Here is a 23,944-nt window from a genome sequence, read left to right as displayed (position 1 = left end):
TGCACTTCTTGCCCTTTTAACATCTTTGGGACCAATTCTCTGTATTAAACTCCATCAGTATGAAATACCTAGAGTGGTTCCATGTTCCTGACTAGATCCTGGATGATAACTTGTAAGAGGGTGGGGTTGGAACCTATGCAGACTTATGTCCTTGTGTCACTTCCCGCTCCGTCTGCACAGCCTACTTGCATGATCTTATCCACTGCGTCTGCTTCAACATTTGTGCTGATGACTCCAAAATCGAGGTTTTTTAGCCCATACCTGAGATCCATACTGATATACCTCATGCCTCCTGTGCGGCTCTACCACTGGCATCTCAGATTCAACATGTACAACACTGAATCTTTTCTTTTTTAAAAATATTTTTAAATGTTTATTTATTTTGAGAGAGAGAGAGTGTGTGTGTGTGCGTGTGTGTATGCCAGCCTGCAGGGGAGGGTCAGAGAGAGAGGGAGAGAGAGAATCCTAAGCAGGCTTCCATGCTGTCACTGTGGAGCTGTCACTCGATCCCACCAACCATGAGATAGTGACCTAAGCTGAAGTCAAGAGTCAGACACTTAACCAACTGAGCCATCCAGCATTTCTGAACTCATTCTCTTCTTCATCAAATCTGCTTCTAAGGCATTCTTTTCTGTTTCAGTGTAGGCCATCACTACACCCACCCAGACACCCAATCTAGAAACTGTTAGTGTTATCCTTGATCCTTCCATTTGGCTAATCAGTAGCCAAGCCCTTTAGATTCTACCTCCTAATTGTCCAATATTCTATTCCCTCTGTCTCCTTTGTTCATGATTTAATTCAGGCTCTTATCATTTCTCACCTAAATTATTGTTATATTGCTAAAAAAAAAAGGTGGTGTGTGGGTGTGCAACTTTTTATTTTGATGTACTATACTATATAGACTCTGACCAGCAGTTTTGCCTCAATTTTTTCCCAAGCTCCAGTCCATCTTTTGAAATGTCAGACCAATTTTTCTAAAAGTTAAAATAATTGTGTCACTTCTCAGTTTTAATATCTCTGAAAGCCAAACCCTCTTTGTGGTCTCACATGGCTTGTGTGATCTGACCCTTGCTTGAATTTCTAGCTCATCTTGACACTCCCCCACAGCCCACTACCAAACAGGGACACAATGACTAGCCTCTACAACACTCATATCCAACCAAAGGAAGGAGCTCTGAATGCCTTTGACCTCCACAGACTTGCCTACTCCTTGCCCTGGAATGCTTTTCTCTTCCCTCATGTTCTGCTGGTCAAATTGTCTTTCCTTTAAGATTCTTAGAAGGTCTTGATTATGTTCCACCTATTCCTCCATCCTCAAAAAGTTACTACTTTCAAAACACTTGGCCCATTCTTGATCCCACCACTAGACTTTAAGCTCTTTGAAGGCAGAAATACCCTTTATTTATCTTTGTATTTTTAGCACTGGGCCTAATACCAGCATTTATTAATTTTTTCATGTATTTCTCTTCTTAAAAAATGTTTATTTATTTGTGTGTGTGGGGGGGGAGCGGTGGAGAGACACTGGTGAGGGAGGGGCAGAGAGACAGGGAGAATGAGAATCCCAAGCAGGCTCCATGCTCAGTGCTGAGCACTACAGGGGACTAGATCTCACCACCATGAGCTTGTGACCTGAGCTGAAATCAAGAGCCAAATGCTCAACTGACAGAATGAATTAGAGCTAATGCCCGAAGAATACTTCTCTGAGAAAAAGGAGGGAAGGCTGGAAGGAGGAGGAGGTGGGGTCTGAAGAGCCCCGGGGGTTTGCTTGAGAGAAGAGGAGCTTCTCCACCACAGCATTCTGCCAGGAGGTGGTGCTGCTCTGAAGAGCCCATTGCTTAGGTTTCTTGGCTGATAGCTTGATGCTAAAGAGGGATCCCCAGCAGGAGGCAGACATTCCTCCATTGTCCTCAGTCCAGTTACACACCCCACTCTGCCCTGGTGAAAACACCAAGTCTTCAGGAGGTTGCTGGAACCACGTCTCTCCCCAGCAACTGATGATGTTAAACCCTACGCTTCTGTGATTGGTTTGGCCAAATGACAAGGGCAACTGTGGAAGTAGCTGGCGGAACATGATCTGGGGAAGGAGTCTGGGACCTGGGTCATCTGGTTGGTAGCTTGTAGCACACTGTGTGGTGTGAAGATATGGATCATGAGCAGAGGCAGGGAGCTGCACTGCTAAGGTTTTTACACCTCCTGTGGCTGCTGCCCCACTCCTGGACCTCCCCTGAAGGTATGACAGTACCTCTCATTTACTTCAGTCCTGACGGGTTAGAGCCTAGGGAGCCACCCAGAGCATTTGAAGTCTTCTTTGCATTTGAAGCCCTGTGCTTTGTAAGTGGTGGGAAGTATTATGGAGTAATGGAAATGATCACAGAGTTGGGAAAGAGATCAACTGTGGGTGGATGGATGGGAAACAATGTCAGGTGCTTTATATATTTCCACTTAAGACAATCCCTTGAAGCAGAGATTACAATATCCATTTTACAGATGAAAAAAAAAATGAGACTCAGAGAGTTTAAGTAACTTGTTCAAATTCACACACTTGGAAAGTGGCAGAGCTGGGATTTGATTATTCACTGTTCTATTTAGGCATCTACTCTGCATTCTGTCATCAACTCACACTGTGATTCTTGAAATTTTCTTAACTTTATTCATCCTTAGTTTCCTTCTCTGTAAAGGATGGGACAGAATGGAAGAATAATCTGGAAGATCCCTCTTACTCTAAATGTCTTTTATTCTAGGTATTAGGTACTGGGTAGAAAGTTTCCTGCTAGTGTGTGTGTGTGTGTGTGTGTGTCTAGGAATTCTAGCCGGGGGCCTCCAAGAACAGGGATTATTTTTTGCAGTTCTCCAGTCCTCCAGTTCTGTCACACTGCAGGGGCTGGAGGATTGAGGGAGGGGTGAGGACGTTTTCAGAGAGGTTTTGTGCTGATGAAGTGGCTGAAGAGAAGTCTGGAGATTGGTTTTTCAGTTTACCATGTTGTCTGGGGGTAGGATGGGGCAGTGTCATCTGTGGCTTGGGGAGGCCATGACCATTCCTTTACCCTCCCCTCGAAGACTAGAGAACCCATCCAGGCCCTTTACAAGTAAATATTGGTGGCCTTCTGTGAATTAGACAAAGGCATCTTTTTTGGGAGGATGCATGCCTGTGCCAGGATGCATGGCTTGGTGACCAGAGTGCAGGCTAGATTTCAGCTTCCAATTACTTCCTTGGCCAGATGCCTCTGTGCAGTACACAAACACACAACTAACACTGTGACTCTGAATCTGTCATTTAATTAAAAAATTTTTTTTAAAATGCTTATTTATTTTTAATAGAGAGTGTGAGTGGGGGAGGGCAGAGAGAGAGGGAGACACAGCATTGGAAGCAGGCTCTGAGCTGTCAGCACAGAGCCCGACGTGGGGCTCAAACCCACAAACCATGAGATCATGACCTGAGCTGAAGTTGGAGGCTTAACCAACTGAGCCCCCAGGTGCCCCAAATGAATCTGTCACTTTAGAAAATACACCTATTTTATTTTTTACAACTTTAGACACTTGTCATTTTTACGGGCGAGGGAAGTTTTGGAGAGGTCCTGTAATTTCTTCTTTACCCCCATTGGGAGGGAGAGCCTTAATAAGAGACACAAGAAGGGGTTATACCCCAACCCTACCTCCTCCACCTAAGACATGCCTTGCTGTTTTCTAAGCTAAAGAGGAGGAGGAGACTCTCACCTCCCTGACTTTCTCTGTCTCCTTTGCAGCTCCTACCCCAGTGTGGCAGGATGAACTGCAAAACCACACGTTCCTGCATACGATGTACTGCCAGGACTGGAGTCCCAACATTGGACTCTCTGAAACCTATGATGGAGACCAGCTTTTCTCCTTCGACTTTTCCCAGAATACCCGAGTGCCTCGCCTGCCTGAATTTGCTGACTGGGCTCAGAAGCTTGGAGATACTTCTGCCATTTTCTTTGACGAAGCATTCTGCCAGGCTATGATCCGGGAAATAGGGCCAAAACTTGAAGGGAAAATCCCTGTGTCTAGAGGTCAGGGGTGTCTCTGGGGGTGGGGGTAGGGGCTGCATTCTTAACCTCCTCAACATGTACAGTGAATTATTCCCTTTCACACCAGTTTGCCTACCCAATGCCTTCTGGATCTCCCCTTACCAACTATAGTCTGTACTCTGTTTTTGTTTTGGGGCAAAGGCATGTGCCTAGGACATAGTAGGGGGTCAAAACTATTGAACTTGATGAATGCAAAAGGGACCAATTGATGCTGAATATTAGAGCTTGTATTGCTATGCTCAGTAGGATGGAAGGGAAGAAAGAAAGTATCTGATGATGTGCCTGTGTTTCAACAAGAAGACAGCATGTGATTAGAAGCCTGTGTGAGGTCTAGACAGGAAGTGCCGCAGGAAATCAGGGTGGAGGGTCCCAGGGTGGCCTGGGTCTGGCTCTGCCTCTAAGTTCAGGTCTGGGTCTTACCTGGAAGAAGACCTCCTTCAGAGCCCCATCTCCTCCCTCACCTTTTCCCCCAAAGCCCGTCCCCTACTCTGTCTCTGCCCTCCCCTCTGTATGCCACTTCCCTTCCAAACTCAGGGGTACCATCTAAACTAGTTACTTCCTTCCCTCACACCTCAATCCTCCCACCAGGGTTACCTGTTGTTGAGGTGTTCACGCTGAAGCCCCTGGAGTTTGGAAAGCCCAACACGCTGGTCTGTTTTGTCAGTAATCTCTTCCCACCCACGTTGACGGTGAACTGGCAGCATCATTTGGACCCTGTGGAAGGAGTCAGGCCCACTTTTGTGTCAGCTGTGGATGGACTCAGCTTCCAGGCCTTTTCTTACTTAAACTTCACACCAGTACCCTCTGACCTTTACTCCTGCATGGTAACTCATGAGATTGACAACTACAGCGCAATTGCCTTTTGGGGTGAGAAACTTCTTCCTGGAAGCCTGGTTCCTTTGGGGGGCAAAAAATGATGGACCCGTGGGAGGGCCTTCTTTCTCCACTTGGATCTTGTTTAAATCCATTCTCACTCTGAGCAACCTCATCTTTTCACGCCTCGGTTCCTCCTTTTTCACCCCAGACGCCCAAGTAATTCCCCCTGGGTGGGGGCCTCACCAATCAAGTCTCCAGGCTGACACACTCCTCTTTTCCCCTAGTGCCCCATAATGCACTGCCCTCTGATCTTCTGGAGAATGTGCTGTGTGGTGTGGCCTTTGGCCTGGGTATGCTGGGCATCATTGTTGGCTTAGTCCTCATCATCTACTTCCGAAAGCCTTGCTCAGGTGGTACGTCAGGGCATCTGGAGTGGGTGGGAGAGCCATGGGAGCCGCATACAGTGCTCTTGTGGGGACATGCCACAGTCATCTTGTGGTTGGGTGGGGAGGCCTGTATCGGGCACCACGGACACGGGATCCCGGTTAAACACACACACACACACACACACACACACACACACACACACACACACAGTTACAAGTCACAGGCATGACTGAGTGGGAGGGGGTAATATGGGGAGTTGTAGGAGGGGTGCTTGGAGATGACTTGGGGCCAAAGAGAGATCAATTTCTGTGGGATATGTGGCAGGCAGGGAGGGGCTTTTGGGAAGGGGGGGGTCCCCTGATGGCTTTCCTCCATCCTTCTCTCTCCTCAGATTGATTCTTCCTGACCAGAGTCTGGTGCCAACAGTGTCAACCATGCATGCAGGGGAAGCTCAGGCTTCCCACATCCTGCCCAGGATCTCTCCTCCTCAGAGCAGAAGTCCCTGGGATGCCCCTGAGGGACGTGTGGGCATGTACAGGTTTCTCAGCTGGAAGCTCTGCTGTCCCGGGACTTGCACCCAGGGGAACCCAGAGTGGCTTTCCTGTCACGGCCACATTCCTTCCCACTTCAGGGCAATAAATCTTATTTCTTAATACTGAGTGGGTTGTCATTTCAAATTCAACATGCCTTAATGTAAACACAGCTTGCCCTCATTAGGCAGGGGAATGGGAAAACCCCTAACTCCTCAGCCAACTCCTGTTCCCCGGTCTCAGCACCGTACGATGGCTTTTACTTCTATCAGTTTGTGCGAAATATGTGACAAATGAAGGCAGAGCTACTTTCTGATAATCTGCTCACAAAATAGTGGAGAAAGCTGACTGCGGACTTTTTTCTTTTTCATTTTACTGTTTATGAAAATGCTTATGGCTAGTATTGGCTGTCTTGAGAAATATGTAACTCCCTTCAACCTTCACCATAGCTGGGAAAACAGGAGCTCGGGAGTGGGAAAAATCAGCTTTTAAATGCTATTCTAACTCAGTCGTGTCGGTTCTGTGAAAACAGTATATTCAGGCTCCTGAAGTGAAGTATGAACAGCTAGCTTGGAAGGGCCCGCAACTCATGTGTCCCTCCAACGATTGTTCTTTGGCCTGAGTGGATCATCCGAGGAGAACTGTGGTAGTGCTGCCCTGAGCAGGTAGTGGGGGCGAGGGACACGTGACTACTGGTGGTAAATTCCTTTGCATATGCTTTCTTACTGTCATAAGACTTTGCATCTTGCTTTCCTTAGAGTCTGGGAGTTGCTTTGGAGGAGGGGGTGGCATGAAAGTCAAGAGTGAAATTACTTTGGTATTGGTGAGAGAGTCTCTTCTTCACATTGTACCAGCATCTAATCTAGGGGAAAATATCCAATTCCCAGGAGTTGGCACCTCCTCTAAATCATCTCTTTCTTTTCTTTTTTCCTTTTTTTAAAACGTTTATTTATTTATTTTGAGAGAATGTGTGTATGAGCAGGGGAGGGGCAGGGAGAGAGGGAGAGAGAGAATCTCAAGCAGGCTCAGTGCTGTCAGCGCAGAGCTTGACAAGGGGCTCGAAATCACAAACAGTGAGATCATGACCGGAGCTGAAATCAAGAGTTGGACGCTTAACTGACTGAGCCACCTAGGCATCCCTAAACCATCTCATTTCTTTAAAAAATTTTTAAAAATGTTTATTTTATTTTTGAGAGAGAGAGAGAGAGAGAGAGAGAGAGAGAGAGAGAGAGCAGAGGAGAGGCAGAGAGAGAGAGAGGGAGACACAGAATCTTAAGCAGGCTCCAAGCTCCCAGCACGGAGACCTACGTGGGGCTCAAACCCATGAACCATGGATTTTGACCTGAGCCGGAGTCATATGCTCAACCAACTGAGCCACCCAGGTGCCCCTAAACCATCTCATTTCTTTTTTTTTTAAGGTTTTTTTTTTTTTAACGTTTATTTATTTTTGAGATAGAGAGAGACAGAGCATGAACGGGGGAGGGTCAGAGAGAGACAGAGCATGAACGGGGGAGGGTCAGAGAGAGGGAGACACAGAATCTGAAACAGGCTCCAGGCTCTGAGCTGTCAGCACAGAGCCCAACGCGGGGCTCAAACTCATGGACTGTGAGATCATGACCTGAGCCGAAGTCGGCCGCTTAACCGACTGAGCCACCAAGGCGCCCCTAAACCATCTCATTTCTAACAGTAGCATGCTTTCTGCTCAAGAGTATGCTCTCAGGAATCAGACTGCTGGGGATTCATTTGTGATTGTCAAAATTTTAGCTGTAGGCCCTTGGGTAGATTACTTAACCTTTCTGTGCCCTGATATTATTTTCTGTAAAAGGGTAATGAAAACAATGGTGTCCACCTTAACTGTGTTGTGAAGTTAATATCTGTAGAATGCAGTGTTTAGCACGTGGAAAAGTTACTCAATAATTGAGCAAGGATTTCCACAGGGAACTCTGCAGCATCATTGACTTCTTTCTTTTTTTCTGGAACTGACAACCAAGTATTGTATTTTCTCCCTTTGAGATATTTCCCTTTTTCTTTTTCTTTTCTCTTTACCATTCTACAACTGTCTCTTATTACTTTGCAGTTCTTCCTGGTTTCTACTTTTCAACTATCCAGAAGTTTCTTGCCAGTCAAGTCTTCAAACTGCTTTCATTATGCTGTGTGACCTTAGACAAGTCACCTCCCCTCTCCGGACCTCAAATTCCTCATCTGTGAAGTGATGGGCTCATGTTAGATGCTGTCTGATCAAACATTTTATGATACTGTCACTTGCAATCCTCGAGAAGCATTGAAGAGCCTCTCAGGTGTCCCCTTCCCAGAAGTAATCCTGTCCAGTTTCATGGCTCTTTCTTGACAGTATCATGTCACCTTAGGGCACTTGTCCAGGCTTTTCCTCTCACCGGAATACCTTCTTCATTCTGCTTCCCTTGTTCCCATTTTAACTAACGCTATGGATCCAATCCATGTTCACTCCTTCTGTGAACCTATCCCTAATCCTGCAGGCTTTTTGTTTGTTTGTTTTAAAGTTTATTTACTAATCTCCACACCCAGCGTGGGTCTTGAACTCAAGACCCCGGGATCAAGCTTCCGTCTCAGTCACATGCTCTTCCCACTGTGCCAGCCTGGCAACCCTCCTCCACCCTTAATTGATCTTCACTGAGCTTCTCTAAAACTTAACACACTTCACCACAGACTTTGCTCTCAAGGATACGCTGCCTTGTTTCATACGTTAATTTTTTTCACCCAACTAGTTTGTAATTTATATAATTCAGGGATTATAAACAGTTTATCCTTCCATCAATGTAGCAAGGTGGTTCTCATTTTCCTTTATCATCACTAACACTTGAAATTACGAGACTTTCAAATGTTGGCAATAGGGTGGATGTAAAGTGGTATTTCCTTTTAATTTGCCTTTCTCGTGTTACTACTGAAGTTGGTCATCTTTTCATAGGTTTCTCTCTGTGAATTGCCGATTCATATCTTTTGTCTATTTTTAAAATTGCATTGTCTTCTTGTGAATTTGTGGGGATTTCTTATATAGTCTATGTAATAATTTTACGTCAGTATAAATATTGCAATGCCTTCTTCTAGTTTGCTGCTCTTCAGTTAAATTCGTATATATTCTTTCCTTGAATAGAATTATTTAATTTTGAGTCAGAACCCTCGTGGTTTGTGTTTTGTGATCTTAAGAAATTCTTTCCAACCCCAAGGCAGTAAAGTTACAATTTTCACTGGAATATAAAGTGATAAAATGATACTCAGTTTTCTTGATTGGAATATTTTAGAAGTTTTTTGACCAATTTCAATATATAAAGTTTGAGGGATATAAAAGTTATAGGGACATAGTCAAATGTCTGCTAGCTACCTTTATTTAGTTACTAACTCACAAAATTAAAATAACATGTTTTATAACATGATATATTAATGTAGGGATATTACTGTTTCCATTCACATTTTATTTATTTATTTATTTATTTATTTATTTATTTATTTATTTATTTATTTAAATTTACATCCAAGTTGGTTAGCACATAGTGCAACAATGACTTCAGGAGTAGATTCCTTAATGCCCCTTACCCATTTAGCCCATCCCCCCTCCCACAACCCCTCCAGTAACCCTCTGTTTGTTTTCCACATTTAAGAGTCTCTTCTGTTTTGTCCCCCTCCCTGTTTTTATATTATTTTTGCTTCCCTTCCCTTATGTTCATCTGTTTTGTCTCTTAAAGTCCTCATATGAGTGAAGTCATATGATATTTGTCTTTCTCTGACTAATTTCTTTTTTTTAATTATTTTTTTAACGTTTATTTATTTTTTTATTTTTGAGACAGAGAGAGACAGAGCATGCATGGGGGAGGGTCAGAGAGAGAGGGAGACACAGAATCCGGAACAGACTCCAGGCTCTGAGCGGTCAGCACAGTCGGGCTCGAAATCATGGACCACGAGATCATGACCTGAGCCGAAGTCGGATGCCCAGGCGCCCCTCTGACTGACTAATTTCACTTAGCATAATACCCTCTAGGTCCATCGACGTAGTTGCAAATGGCAAGATTTCATTCTTTTTGATTGCCGAGTAATATTCCATTGTATATACATACCACATCGTCTTTATCCATTCATCTGTGGATGGAAATTTGGGCTCTTTCCATACTTTGGCTATTGTTGATAGTGCTGCTATAACCTTTGGGGTGCATGTGCCCCTTCTAACCAGCATACCTGTATCCCTTGGATAAATACCTAGTAGTGCAATTGCTGGGTCATAGGGTAGTTCTATTTTTAATTTTTTAGGGACCTCTGTACTGTTTTCCAGAGTGGCTGCACCAGTTTGCATTCCCACCAGCAGTGCAAAAGTTATCCTCTCTTTCTGCATCCTCGCCAACATCTGTTGTTGCCTGAGTTGTTAATGTTTCTGACAGGTGTGAGGTGGTATCTCAATGTGGTTTTGATTTGTATTTCCTTGATGATGAGTGATGTTGAGCATTTTTTCATGTGTCGGTTGGCCATCTGGATGTCTTCTTTGGAGAAGTGTTTATTCATGTCTTTTGCACATTTCTTCACTAGATTATTTGTTTTTTGGGTGTTGAGTTTGATAAGTTCTTTATACATTTTGGATACTAACCCTTTATCTAATGTGTCATTTGCAAATATCTTCTCCCATTCTGTCAGTTGCCTTTTAGTTTTGCTGATTGTTTCCTTCACTGTGCAGAAGCTTTTTATTTTAATGAGGTCCCAATAGTTCATTTTTGCTTTTGTTTCCCTTACCTCCAGAGACGTGTTGAGTAGAAAGTTGCTGCAGCCATCACTAACATTTTATAAAACAATTTTAAATTTATTTTTAATGTATTTTTTGATTATGTGAATTACTTCCAAATTCTTTTATTTTAAAAAATGATCTATTTAAACTAAAATAGACATCAAAAACATTTCATTAATTTCTTCCTCCAATCTCTCAACCACCTATCTGTTCTCTGTATCTATGAATACTTTTTTTTATTTTTATGTTTTACTTTTTTAGATTCCACATATAAGAGAGATTATATGTTATCTTTCTTTCTCTGACTTATTTCACTTTGCATAATGCCCTTGGGATCTATTCATGTTGCCACAAATGGAAAGGTTTCCTTTTTTTTTAATAGCTGAAAAATATTAACATTTCATTGTACACACACACACACACACACACACACACACACACACACACCCCAACCACAATTTCTTTACCCATCCAGCCATTAATGGACACTTGGGTTGTTTCCATGCCTTGGCTATTGTAAACAATGCTGAATCAACATGGGGTGCATATATATTTTTGAGTTAGTGTTTTCATTTTCTTTGGATAAATACTCAAAAGTGGAGTTGGTGGATCAAATGGTAGTTCTATTTTTAACTTTTTGAGCAACCTCCACACTGGTGGTGCACTGCTGGCAGGACAGTAAATTAGTGTAGCCACTATTGAAAACAGTATGGAGGCCCTTGTATTTATTGACATCATTTTGGGATAATGTATCTTCTCCAAACAGCTTTGAAAGAATGGCCATAATTTGAAAACAAAATAACCTAAGGACTTGTGTATAAAGTAATTCCCTTTTACCTGATGAGTAATTTTGGGTAGAAAAACTTGCCTTATATTTATCTGGCCATGTATGAATTTCACTATGCTTTCTTCTATTAGTGGTATTGTTTTCCTTTAACATTTATATCTTTACTGATCTGGAATTTTTCTATATGATGTGAGTAAGGGTACAACTTTCTTTTCCTCCAAAGAGTAAATTGATCTTCTTAATATCATTTACTAAACATTCTATTTATTCCCGGGGATTTTATTCCAAGTTTCCCTATGTTCATGGATTTGTCTCTGAATTATTTGGTCCACTGGTTTGTCAGTTCCTATTTCAGTATTATATTGTTTTAATTATTATGGCTTTTCATATGTCTTAATATTTGGCAGGGCTGTTTTCCATTTCTTTATAACTTCACCTCTCTAAAAACCCCATTTTGCTCTTCTTTACTAAAATTGTCTAAGATGCTCATGGGTTTGATTTCCATGTACTTTTAGAATCACTTTATCAAATTCTCCCCAAATCCTGCTATGATTTGGTTAGGACAGCATTTAGATTAGTGATATGTGGAGAAATTAGCTTCTTCATTAAATTAGGATGCCCCATCTGTGAATATGTCTTTTCATTTTCTGAGGTGTTCATATGGATTTTAATAAAGTTTTCCCTTTTATCCATAAAGTTCTTATACTTTTTAATGGTAACTGTTACACGTTACAGTTTTTATCGCTATTATAAATGGTTAGCAATGTTCAATTATTTTCTAACTGATTAGGAGGAGTATAGGATTTAGAATCATAAATCCTCCATTCAAGTCATGGTTTTGGGTAAATCTGGACAGTCACCAGCCTCCCTCTGCCTCCATTTTCTCATTGTTAAGATGGAGATAGTAACATTTTTCAGGAGCTGTGGTGACAAATGATGTAGAATATCCCCTAGCTGCTCAAGTAATTTGGCTGCAGGATGAAAAGATGATGGGCTAGGTACAGCAACAGTAACCCCAAGATTAGGGTCTGGAGCAGTGAATTTAAGGTAGAAGACGGAGTAGGAGGGCAGAGGTGAGGTGGGGCTGGGTAGAGGTGAGGTTGGACAGACTAGGAAGTAATATTAGCAATCCTGGCAGGGTGCAGGTGTGTGTAGTTTTGAGAAGACGTTGAAAGACGTCACAAATGTGGTCTCATGCTATTGGTTTTCTATTGCAAATGATTGGTGGGTTGCGCAATTTTTGAGTTTATAAAATTGAGGCTTGAGTTAAAACAACTGTCCAGAAGAGGAACCTGAGAGCTTACAGGGAGCAACATAAGGAAGTACCAAGATGTGATTTATTATTATGGTCATACTCTTAGAAACAGCGTGAGACCACATTTGTGACTTCCTTCAGTGTGTGATGCCAGTGATGTTATTGTGGTCTGTTTTTGTTTTAGCCAGGTCGGGCTCCAGATAGACCCCTGACAGCACCTCATAACATTACCAAGCTTGTGGAGTTATATGCCAGGACTGTGGTGCCAACTGCCTTGCTCTTTTGAACATGACTCCAGCCCAGTATTCAGTGCTCACCTCCAGGGGTCCTCAGATGGGGAGGACTCCCTGTCCACCATGCCCTCAATGATTTCTCTTTACTCTTTGAAGTACAATGGCCTTATTGCTTACTTGATTTAACATAAATTCTTCTCTGTACAGATGTTTGTTCTCACTCCCCAACTGACCTAAAATCAAATGACATGGGGGCTGAATCCTTATCTTCTAGCTGGGCATTGCCTGTAATAGTCTGCACGGAAACACTGTGGTCAGTCTACTTGTGGTGTATGGTGGCCAGCCTAGAGGGAGAGGCAGTGTGGAAGGAGAGGACTTGTGCTCCGGGCTTGGGCAGTGGCAGTAAAAAAAGGGACAGCATGTGGGTATGTGGCTCTGGCTCCCTCACTCCTTCAGTCCTGGTGCTACAGAAATAGTTATACAATCACAGTGGACAGGGCACTTGAAATGTTCTTTTGGGTTGATGGGAGGTGGGGGACACAGCTCTGTCTTTGTAAAATTAGGAGGGGAGGGGAACGAAGAAGCCTCTTCGCTGAGCACAGGTCTCTGGGTTTTCTGTCCTGCTTTAGTCTAAAAAGCACCTTCAGTCTTCTCATTAATAGAGAAGTGAAATCTTCTGCATTTCCTGCTGCTGCCTCACGGGGGGTTTCACATCTCCTTTGGCTGCCAGAGTACAGACCCAGACACGAGAGGGAACTCCGTGGGCGGGGGGCTCAGCACGCTGGCGGCCACCACCCCTGCACAGGCACGTGACCACACCGCCACCGTTCCTGTTCCCAAGCAGGCTTTGGGTAGACATTGAAGAGGATCCCAAGCCCTGGTGCCTACAAGGTTAGGCTCACTTCCTGTGTGTGTGTGTGTGTGTGTGTGTGTGTGTGGCGGAGAGTTTACAGTTTTGAAACTGTCAAAAGAGAAAGCAAAGAGGGGCACCTGTGTGGCTTAGTCCTTTAAGTGTCCGACTTTGGCTCAGGTCCTGATTTCATGGTCTGTGAGTTCAAGCCCCTTGTTGGGCTCTGTGCTGACAGCTCAGAGCCTGGAGGCTCATTCAGATTATGTCTCTCCTTCGCTCTTTGCCCCTCCCCCCTCATGCTCTGTCTCTGTCTCAAAAATAAATAAACATTAAAAAAATTAAAAAAAAAAGAAAGCAAGGAGACACAGGTTCTAAGAACAGAAGGAATTCTGAGAACAGGGAAGCTAAGACTTGGATGGATGGATTGGTTCTTCCCTTTATCTTTTTTTCAACAGAGGCTGCCACTAGCTACCTTTCTGTGGGTCATCTCAGCCCCAGGATGTAGTGAGGGTGCGGACAGGCTCGTGTGTGCACGTGTGCACCTGTGTCTGTGTTTGTGTATATGATGTGTGTGCGCGTGCGTGCGCGCGCGCGTGTGTGTGTGTGTATGTGTGTGTGTACCTCTAGACCTTGGGTGTGAATATTTGGATCTGTTTTCAAAACTGTAAAATGAGGACACTTAACAGGTCTTTTAAGATTATATGAGATACCATGGAAAGGGCCTACCTAGTATAGTATCTGTTTCAAAGCAGAAGATCAACAAATTTTGGACTCACTGCCCGATTTTCTGCCCATTCCAGCTCACCTGATGGCCCATTAGAGGAGGTAGAGTATAGAAGCATCTTATAATCAGGGTGGGGTTGAGAGTAAGGGTGGCTGGGAAACATGGGCAGAACTTCAATTAATCTCAACTCATTACATGAAACAAGTCTTTTGTTTTTAATATTCATCTTTGTCTTCACTTTTGGCACATACTTCTTTTTTCTTCGCAAATATTGATAGATAAGTGTGGTGTCAAGGGGCTGTCTCTTAATCCTCTCTCATTTAGCTCATTACTAAATCAAGTCCAAGAGCTTGCAGAAACTCAGAGGTGAAGAGACACAGCCCTGAAGCCTGATGGGGAGCAGAGAGAAGCTAATTTAGGGTTTTAAATTGTGATGGAAAAAGCCACCAATTGCATAGTTCACAGTGGGATAGGAGCACGAATTGAAATTTAAAATCTGTCTTTTCCTGGGGAAGAAGAGGAGAGAAGCTTTATTATATTTTTCTAGTGGCTTCATAATGCAGGGACCTGCTTGGGGACAGGTAGGACCAGAGGGAGAAAAATACATGAGAAGTTGCATTTGGGGGAGGCAGGTGAGCTGTGGGAACTGGTCCACCACCAGCTGTTTATCAAGGGTTAAGGGGAGTTGTCCTGCAGTCTGCCCAGAGATGACTCAGAGTGGTGGAGGAGAGGATTTCCTGGCTCCAAAAAGCAGAAAAGATGAGAGGAAGCTTTGCTGGCTAGAACAAAAGAAGCAATGGAATCCCAGGGAGGGATTTTCCAGGCTCTGTCTCTGACCTCTAAGGTGGAACTGTCTTGGTTTGATGCCAGATAACGCTGCACTCTTCCTGTGCCTCCTTCATCACAGCAGCCACTTGCTCTAGAAGGGCCTTCCATCATCCCATCTCCATCTCCAAATGACGGGACAGACTGAGGGTTTGTAACATCTTTCTAAGTAACCTCCCTCTAAGGGACATGAGAAGTTATCTAGTGCCAGTCTTTTGGAAGAATTTTGAAAGGAAACTGTTAAACCAATGGGCACTCCAGGCTACATATGTTTTGGGAATATTGGGATTATTCTCTCCACTGATCTAGGGAAATCTACCTACAGACTGGTCTTTCCCACCGGCAAAGAGTTAAAAGATGGAGTGGTTTAAAGCCTAGGGCAGGATAAGATTTACCTGGTAACTGATGATGCTAGGCTGAAGCACTGAGCCATTTGTCTCTACGTTTGTCTCCGCCTACTTCACCGATCTGACAACTCTTAGTTTGAAACTCTGACTTAGAAGAGCTGGTAGGAACAGGTTTAGTATCTAGGGGCTGGGTGACTCCAAATCACTAATTTAGTGGGGATCGAGGAACTGGGGCAATACTGTATTCCTCGCAGGATCTGGAGATCATCTATCCAGGCTGGGGCTTCTGGAGCAGGCAAGGACCCAGGGCCCCTGGAAGAACTGGTCCAGGGGACTGAATTCCCAGTGTGTTCCTAGAGCAGAGCATGAACACACTCCTGCCATTGCTGCTAGGCCTCAGCCTGGGCTCCACCAGAGCAGGTAAGGACATTCTTTCTTGAGACCTTCCTTTCCTCTGCTCCTTTCCTTTCCTCCTTTCCTCTGCAAGGGGGTTCATTTGGATTTGGACACCCCAGGCTACAGTTTGTCTCCCTGGTATATACTCTGATAGCACTTTGTCCTTTTGTATCTTTATGACAATTTTAAAATAATTTAGCTGTATAATTATTTGTGTAACATAGATCTCTTACTGGAATGTAGGCAAGGGCAACATCTGTCTTGTTTCCTGCTGCATTCTCAGCTGCTAGCACAGTGTCTGGCACATAATATGTGTGTATGCTTCATAAATATATATGGAGTGAATATTTAATAAAATATCCAGCATACAACAAAGCTGACTCTTTCCCTTGACCCCTTTTCTCACTCAATAATTTGCCTCACTGAAGGTCTTGTCCTGGGTAAATTGTTGCATTTAAACTTGCAAATAATTTTGGGCAATTCCTGTTTCCGTACTTAGTCTCATATAAAGAGGAAATGGCATCTAAAAACTTCTCTGCTACTACCCTCTATTCCCTTACTCGGTGCTCTCAGACACTCCAGTCAGGAGCTTGGTCTGTAGCTGCTGCCTGAGGCGGGAAAGCTACGCCTCACTCACAGGATGAAACTGGAGTTGGGGCTCCCTGAAGAGGTCTCTAAGCTGCTCCCCTTCTCTGGCTTCTGTAGGTGGCTTTTTAGCCCATGTGGAAAGCACCTGTCTGTTGGATGATGATGGGACTCCAAAGGATTTCACATATTGTGTCTCCTTCAACAAGGATTTGCTGACCTGCTGGGATCCCCAAACATCCCAAATGGCCCCTTGTGAATTTGGGGTATTGAGTGTCTTGGCGAATTACCTCTCAGATTACCTCAACCAACAGGAAAGCCTACTCCAGCGCTTGTCTAATGGGCTCCAGGACTGTGCCACACACACCCAGTCCTTCTGGGGATCACTGACCCACAGGACACGTAAGAAGAGAGGGGTGTAAAGGGGCTATTTTAAGAAGCACAATTAGGAGAGGGGAGTCCAGGGAGTATCCCTCTGTAGGCAAGGGGTTTGAGATTTGGGCAGGAAAGAAGCAGAAAATGTGTGGACCTGAAATGTAGAAAGAGTGAGTGTTGACCTTCAAAGGGTTGTTGATGGGAGTGGAGCAGAGATAAAGAAGGGGAGGTGATGTTTGAGCCAATGGGGAGCTATTGAGGAGAAAGTAAACATGCTTTCCTCCAGTGCAGAGCATCTCAAAGATGCAGAGCCAAGTTCAGCCAGGAGGGTGTCAGAACAACCAGAATGCCTTTTCCCAAAATGCGCATGCCTCTTTATGCTAGGTTCTGATGTTCTAGGTCTGGGATGGGCCTGGTCATGGGGATATTTAGAAAGCCTCCCAGGGGATTTCAATATGCTTTCTTGCCCCAAAGCCCCTGCCCTGGGAATGACTTGAGATTGGTAAAAGAAAATATGAAGATCTTCATGGGAGAGAGTAATATGTCTTAACATGTGATCTCTGGACCACTTTTCTCAGAATTGCCTGGGGAAGGTGCTTGTTAAAAATACAAACCCTTGAGTGCCACTACACATCCTCTCAGTGAAAATATCTGGGGATGCAACCTAAGGAATCTGAGTTTTAACAGTTTCTTGGGTATTTATTTAAGATTTTGTTTGAAAAGCACCAAGGTAGAGGCAAGCAGGGGAGTCGCCTAGGACAACAAACTAGTGGAGAATGGCAATATTAGTAATCTCATTAACTTGGACTAGACTAATCCAAATTTAAGAGAATTAGATGCGAGTTAGGCTTGTTTCCTTAAACTCTCCAAGGAAAAATGTTGCTTGATTTAGCCACTTAATTTGTTAAATGAGATTTGAGGGCAGACATCTTTTCCTACCTTTACGAACCCCAACTTACAACTCTCGACAACAGTTAGCTTATATGCTTGAAATAAATACGACAACTTCTGAGACAGCTTGCAGTCCAGATCTGGCTTCTACTCAATGTGATCAAATGTAATTTTGGAGGAGGAATGAAAGGAAGGGGCAGTGAAGGAATGGGAGAAGAGAAAGAGCAAAGCAGGAGTAAATTCTAACTCCTCATTTTCAAAGGGATATGTGGTGACATGGAGTGGGGGCGGGGAGGGCAGGTTGGCAAAACCACGAAGAATTGAAGTAGGAAAGAAACCAGGTTGGAGAAGAAACCAGTCTGTGGCCCTCTTTCACGACCACATTTTCCTCCTATGCAGGGCCACCAACTGTGCAGGTAGCCAAAACCACTCCTTTTAACACGAAGGAGCGTGTGATGCTGGCCTGCTACGTGTGGGGCTTCTATCCAGCTGATGTGAATATCTCATGGAGGAAGAATGGGCAGCCTGTCCTCCCTCACAGAAGTGCCCCTAAGATGGCTCAGCCCAATGGAGACTGGACGTATCAGACCGTCTCTCATTTAGCCACAACTCCCTCTTTCGGGGACACCTACACCTGTGTGGTGGATCACATCGGGGCTCTTGAGCCCATCTGCGAGGACTGGAGTAAGTGCATGGCGGGTGAGAGGAATTAGGGTTGAAGCAGAGAGCTATTGTGAGTGGATGGTTGAAAAAGGAACAGCAACATTTTGGCACAGGGAGTGACATGTGGACGGGTCCATGGTATATGGCAGGGAAGGGAGATGCTATGAACGAGAAGTGAGTCTGGAGGAACTGGTGGAGGACTGCTGGCCAGAGATGGAGCAATGGGAGACAGGAATGGAAAGAGTGACTGTAGTTGTCGCCATGGTGGTATGGTTGATGTTGTGGTGCATGTGTCTGAGGGTGGGAGGGAACAGCGTGACTGTCCTGCAAAAGAGGATGTGGATTTGGTAACCATGTTTTCAGGACCCCAAATCGTGATGCAATATTTTAGGATCCTCAATTTTCAACTATTCTGTTGTCGGGTCAGGAATGGGAATTGAGGAAATAAAAAAGGTTTCAGGAGAAAGAGAAATTTCTGTTGGTGTGGGGGCAGTACTGAATTTGGCCTGCTCTGACAGGGAAGAAAAAGCCATGGCTGGCAGGCACTTTGGTTTACATGCTTGGGGCCTAATGAACAGGAACCAATCGCCACTGGATTGCAAGCCCAGGATTGGAAGTAGTTAAAGGTACCAAGAGATTTGGTATACAGATTTGGGGAAAGAGAAGAGGAAGAAATGAGGAAGAGGCAGAGGAAGAGGAAGAGGAAGGGTATCTACAAAGGGCCAGGGAACAGAGTCCCAGACTGGCTGCTGAGACTGGGTTCCCCCTTTGGGGAGTGCTGTCTTGCTGGGCAGCTGAGAAGGGCATGAGGAGCAGAGAGAAGAACCCACAGGCACACCTCATCTCTCCTGGGAAAGTCTCCTTCCTAACATGCACCTGAGTTTCCTTTGGCGATGGAATGTTCATTCTAGCATGGGGAAGGAAACTGGGTGTGATGAGATTCAGAGTATGATGGGTTCCAGGAGGCAGGAGCTATGGAGTGGGATGGAGACATGTTCTGGAAATCTGGATGTGGACAGGAGGAGACACATCGGTATCGGATAACTCATGGAATGGGATCATTGAGAGTTAACAAAGGTGGAAAGACATTTTAATAGACAAATACTCAGGTAGAACACATAAGGGAGTAAACGTTGTCACCATGGGGTAAATGGAGAAGGGATTGGGGAATACTTTATTCTTTGGTGAGAGGGACTGTGGGGGTGAAGGAAGGAAAAAAGATGCCTTGAGAGGTCCCACTGTATTAGAGAGGACCGAGTAGCTAGAGTGATAACCCTGGTGACAGGGGTCCCCCAGGGCTACTCTAGGAGTGGAGAGCTACAGGATGGGGGTTTTGAGGAAGGTCTGTTTCCTTGGGAGTAGGTTGGTATGAGCTAGATCCTTGGCTTTGGGATAAAGCACCTTTGAACCTGCTAGGTACAGGTCACACTAAATTAAGTTTGCTCTGGGAATGAGCGACAGATTGGTTCTAGTAAGTTTCTATTTTTTGCAGCACCTGGGCTGTCCCCGATGCAGACACTGAAGGTTTCGGTGGCTGCAGTGACTCTGGGCCTGGGCCTCATCATTTTCTCTCTTGGTTTGCTCAGCTGGCGGAAAGCTAGCTCCTCTGGTGAGTGCTGCACCTAATCTCCTGTTGCCAGTCTTGCTCCCAATTTCTGCTCACTCTCCGTTTGTGACTGGTCCTCCCATTGCTACCCCATTTGCTGTGAGTATTGCCAGAGACTTTTATTCACAGACTGACCTCTAATCAAATATTTTCTTCTCCTAGGCTACATTTTCCTCCCTGGGTCCAGTTATCCAGAAGGTAACATCTCTATTGGTCTGTTTGCCTACTCATCCTTTGGAGGGGTGAGAGTTCACTGGGATCAGCTTTTGGGCTCAGCTAATGGTGCTTATCACAGGGTTGAAGTTCCACCAGCATGTTGCCAAGAGCATAATTTAAACTGCCATTGTTAGGATTGGGAACAGGAAGGAGGAATGCCTACAACCCTGTCTTCTATCCAGTGGAGCATCTATGGGGACGCGACTGAAAGTGGCTTTGTAGTATTAGTCCTTGGTGATCTAGAATTTTCAGTATCACTGTATTATGGGCTCTGGCATGGATGGTTATAGAGACCGATGATGGGGTCAAGTTGGTTTAAAGTCTTATTATGGCCTTTTTATTTCTTCTGCAGGTCAACACATCTCCTAGAGGCAGGGTCCTACAACTTCCGCTCCAAGGGAGGAGGAGATTCAAACTCTTAGTGATGCTGCTGTGTCCCTTCAACATCCTCAGACCCTCCAAATTTTCTTGGATCCTATGGTTTCTCCACCCAGATCTTTGAACTTCCCAGCCCACCCCATGTAAACCTTAGTGAGTTGGGGGAACTCGTTCCTGGGAATATTCTGTAACCAAGTTAACATCCAAGGCTATGTTTCTGGGGCAAATGCAGTCTGGGGAGGAAGGTTAAAGGCCCTTGTGGGGCCCACACTGTGCCATGGGGGCCAGTGAGTCACTGATGATCATGTCTGAGGAATAAACTCTGGTGGAAATAAGGTTTTTCTATGCTTTTTCCTGAGGCCCTGGGGAGGCACCACAAGCAGAGTTATGGATTGGGTGAATTCTTTCCTATTTGAGTGGAGGAGTCAGTGCCTCCTTCTAATTATTCCCTTTAGACATAACAGAATGGGGGCAGTTTTCTGATACATAATTCATAAGAAGAAATTAAACCATGGTTGGATGGAGTCACAGAATAAGGGAGAGGCAGGGAATTGACAGTTGACTGACCTCATAAGGGATCTTAGGAGGATTGAATGACTTTATACTTGCAGACGGCTAAGAACATTGCTGGCACATGCTGAGCCCATGGTAGTGATGTTAGTTATTACCTGTTACTCACCTTTCTGGCCCAAGCATTGTATCAAGTGCTTTACATGCATTATCTCATTTTGTCCTCATCACAACCCTGATGCAGATCCTCAGATAGGACTTGGGGCAGAGTTCAACTCCAGATGGGAGTTCTGGGCAGTTATTTCTTCCATACCCTAAGCAGGGAAGGGCCCATAGCTCAAGTACTTATTTAGGTCCTGGGCTAAGTGCTTTGTGTTTTTATCTCATTAATTTCTCACAATAACCCTAGAAGGAAAAGATTGTCTCCTTCTGTGTCACAGATGAAGAAAGCAAGATTCAGGGGTTAAATAGGGTGTCTAAGATCAAAGAGCAAATTCTCTACAAGATGTTTGTCTACCTTAGCTGGAAGTAAGTAGATTGCTTTATTCTGAGGATCTTCATGCTGGTGAGCACACCACTCTTCAGAGCCACGCTTTCATTTCCTTCTACCCCAAACCTGAGGGACATCCACTACTGAGGTACAAATTTCACACCTGTGGAAGAGAGGTGCCGTTTGTTTCCAGTGAAGGGTGACACCTGCTGGACACAGAAAGCTGGGCAGTGGAATTGTTTTTGGACTTGGAGTTGGATACTGCGGGCAAGGAAACAAAACCAGAAATGAAGATGAGTACTGAAGCAGCCTAGCCTAACAGAATATTGGGGCAGGAGAACAAGGGGTTATGGATGCATATTTGCATGTGGGTATCTATGTAGGAATATATAAGATCAGAATCTGATGAGCTGGGGGAAGAGGCAGAAGACAAACTGCATTACTCTGTGTGCTGCTATCCATGAATGTGGGTGTGTGTGTGTGTGTGAGGGGTGGTCATGGGGGCTAGAACCCTTCATCTTTGGACTGTTTCTACGCTGATGGGAGCCTGCAGAAGAATGGGGGAAGCACTGTTCTTACAGAATTGATGTCCAAAGTAGGTGCCTCAGAACCAATGAATAGATCCCCTCCACATCCACGCTTTCCCCAGAAGGATCCTTGTGATCAGGGCATTTGTCCTGGAAGGAGTTTAATGAAGAAGTCAATGGCAGGGGAAAGTGCTCATGAATTCAAAATGGTTATTCTCAGAGCAAGGCCATCCATATAAGGTCAGAACAGGGAAAGTGCTGTGCGCTGTGCTAATTGGTAAATGTAGGTTCAGAAATTAATCTCTAGAAATTTTATCAGTTTTATATTTCTTTTTTTTGCATTTATATATAACATTTAATGAATCAGCTTATATATAATGTAAATAATCTTTCACCTCTACTGGACTTTATTTTTTAAAATTTAAAAATTTTTTATGTTTATTTATTTATTTTAAAATTTTTTAAAGTTTATTTATTTTTGAGACAGAGAATGAACAGGGGAGGGGCAGAGAGAGAGGGAGACACAGAATCTGAAATGGGCTCCAGGCTCTGAGCTGTCAGCACAGAGCCTGACGCGGGGCTCGTGAGATCATGACCTGAGCCGAAGTCGGACGCTTAACAGACTGAGTCACCCAGGTGCCCCTGTTTATTTTTAAGAGAGAGAAAGAGCATGAGTGAGGGAGGGCCAGAGAGAGGGAGACACAGAATAGGAAGCAGGTTCCAGGCTCTAAGCTGTCAGTGCAGAGTCCGATGTGGGGCTCGAACTCACAAACCCTGAAATCATGGCCTGAGGTGAAGTTGGAGGCTTAACTGACTGAGCCACCCAGGTGCCCCCAACTTGACTTTCTCTAAAAACTTACTGTGTTAAGTCTTGTATTGCTTCATTTTCATTTTTCCTTTCAGTGTTTTTATTTTTGTTTGTTTGACAAAGCAAATTCCTTTTGAAATGCTAGTTTGGTCTGGGGGTGGGGCTCTGGGTCATGTCAATGACAGGCTGATTTGGAAGAAGCTGCACATCCAAAGGGTCTGGGTCTGGTCACAGCAGTGGAGGTCAAAGTGACAGGGCCCCCAGGGGAAGGAAGGAGGGAATCAGCTAATTGAAAGCTTCTAGTACCCTTCTGGAGATTCCTGGCAGGCTTGTATCGGACCCAACTTTGTGGGGTTTTGTTTTATGGGGAGGGCTGTCCCCTTTCCGATGAGGAGTAGGAAAAAGTGCCCTCTAGGTCTCCTTGGATCCAGGAAGCTAGATTAAGGAGAAAAGGGAGGAGCTACCTGTCCTTGCATAGGGGAATGAGTGGTGTCTGGATGGAAAGTAACACTGGACTAATGGTGGGCCAGCTCCCAGACTGTGTAAGGAGAGTAGAATGTTAAACATAATCAAATGCAAAAAGGTGTGTGTGTGTGTGTGTGTGTGTGTGTGTGTGTGTCTGTGTGTGTCTGTGTGTGTCTGTGTGAGCGAGAGAGAGAGAAAGAGGAGAGAGGGAGTTGCACTGTTGGGTTGTATCTAATTCCAGTGGTACAATACACGGTTCTCTCCCTTCAATGTCTTGTTCATTTTAAAAGCTGAACTGGGAGCTGGAATTGACTTTAAAGGTCATCTAGTCCAACGCCCTACTCATAATGGAGCTGGATCTATGTTCATGAGGGCATGCGCCATGCAAGGAGTTCCTTCAACCCTTGGGGCAGGTATCAATACTTTAGAGAACCGTGTTGACCTCAAGTTTGAGGTTCTTCTTTTGATATGATTTCAATCATAATATGGA

General features: G+C 44.5%; 2 protein-coding genes across 4 annotated transcripts; both read left to right on the top strand.

Annotated features, from left to right (window-relative positions):
• The first annotated feature begins 2,075 nt into the window (after positions 1-2,075).
• LOC122489382 (HLA class II histocompatibility antigen, DM alpha chain) lies at positions 2,076-5,908 on the top strand. The gene is made up of 5 exons (XM_043591113.1): positions 2,076-2,230; positions 3,744-4,028; positions 4,635-4,913; positions 5,147-5,275; positions 5,641-5,908. Exons 1-5 carry the CDS (start codon positions 2,143-2,145, stop codon positions 5,643-5,645), a joined length of 786 nt encoding a protein of 261 aa, XP_043447048.1. The 5' UTR covers positions 2,076-2,142; the 3' UTR covers positions 5,646-5,908.
• Positions 5,909-15,135: 9,227 nt separating this feature from the next.
• LOC122489381 (HLA class II histocompatibility antigen, DM beta chain) lies at positions 15,136-20,989 on the top strand. Of its 3 annotated transcripts, XM_043591109.1 has the most exons (6): positions 15,158-15,964; positions 16,646-16,927; positions 18,191-18,475; positions 19,947-20,063; positions 20,223-20,258; positions 20,629-20,989. In XM_043591109.1, exons 1-6 carry the CDS (start codon positions 15,910-15,912, stop codon positions 20,643-20,645), a joined length of 792 nt encoding a protein of 263 aa, XP_043447044.1. In that variant the 5' UTR covers positions 15,158-15,909; the 3' UTR covers positions 20,646-20,989. The 3 variants fall into 3 exon arrangements, with proteins under 3 accessions (XP_043447046.1, XP_043447045.1, XP_043447044.1); XM_043591110.1 differs by lacking the exon at positions 20,223-20,258 and having other exon boundaries at positions 15,147-15,964; XM_043591111.1 differs by lacking the exons at positions 19,947-20,063; positions 20,223-20,258; positions 20,629-20,989 and adding an exon at positions 18,973-19,939 and having other exon boundaries at positions 15,136-15,964.
• The last annotated feature ends 2,955 nt before the right edge of the window (positions 20,990-23,944 follow it).

Source organism: Prionailurus bengalensis, chromosome B2 (assembly GCF_016509475.1).
Source record: "Prionailurus bengalensis isolate Pbe53 chromosome B2, Fcat_Pben_1.1_paternal_pri, whole genome shotgun sequence".
NCBI classification, from domain to species: domain Eukaryota; kingdom Metazoa; phylum Chordata; class Mammalia; order Carnivora; family Felidae; genus Prionailurus; species Prionailurus bengalensis.
This window is presented reverse-complemented; position numbering and strand designations above follow the sequence as displayed.

What these genes read in the sequence shown, in the direction of transcription:
- LOC122489382 (XM_043591113.1), top strand. Translation starts at nt 2,143, where the DNA reads ATGGATCATGAGCAGAGGCAGGGAGCTGCACTGCTAAGGTTTTTACAC. An exon ending in CTCCTGGACCTCCCCTGAAG is followed by an intron (nt 2,231 to 3,743) that starts GTATGACAGTAC and finishes TCTCCTTTGCAG; the next exon opens with CTCCTACCCCAGTGTGGCAG. An exon ending in GAAAATCCCTGTGTCTAGAG is followed by an intron (nt 4,029 to 4,634) that starts GTCAGGGGTGTC and finishes TCCTCCCACCAG; the next exon opens with GGTTACCTGTTGTTGAGGTG.
- LOC122489381 (XM_043591109.1), top strand. Translation starts at nt 15,910, where the DNA reads ATGAACACACTCCTGCCATTGCTGCTAGGCCTCAGCCTGGGCTCCACC. An exon ending in CCTGGGCTCCACCAGAGCAG is followed by an intron (nt 15,965 to 16,645) that starts GTAAGGACATTC and finishes TGGCTTCTGTAG; the next exon opens with GTGGCTTTTTAGCCCATGTG. An exon ending in GCGGAAAGCTAGCTCCTCTG is followed by an intron (nt 20,064 to 20,222) that starts GTGAGTGCTGCA and finishes TTCTTCTCCTAG; the next exon opens with GCTACATTTTCCTCCCTGGG.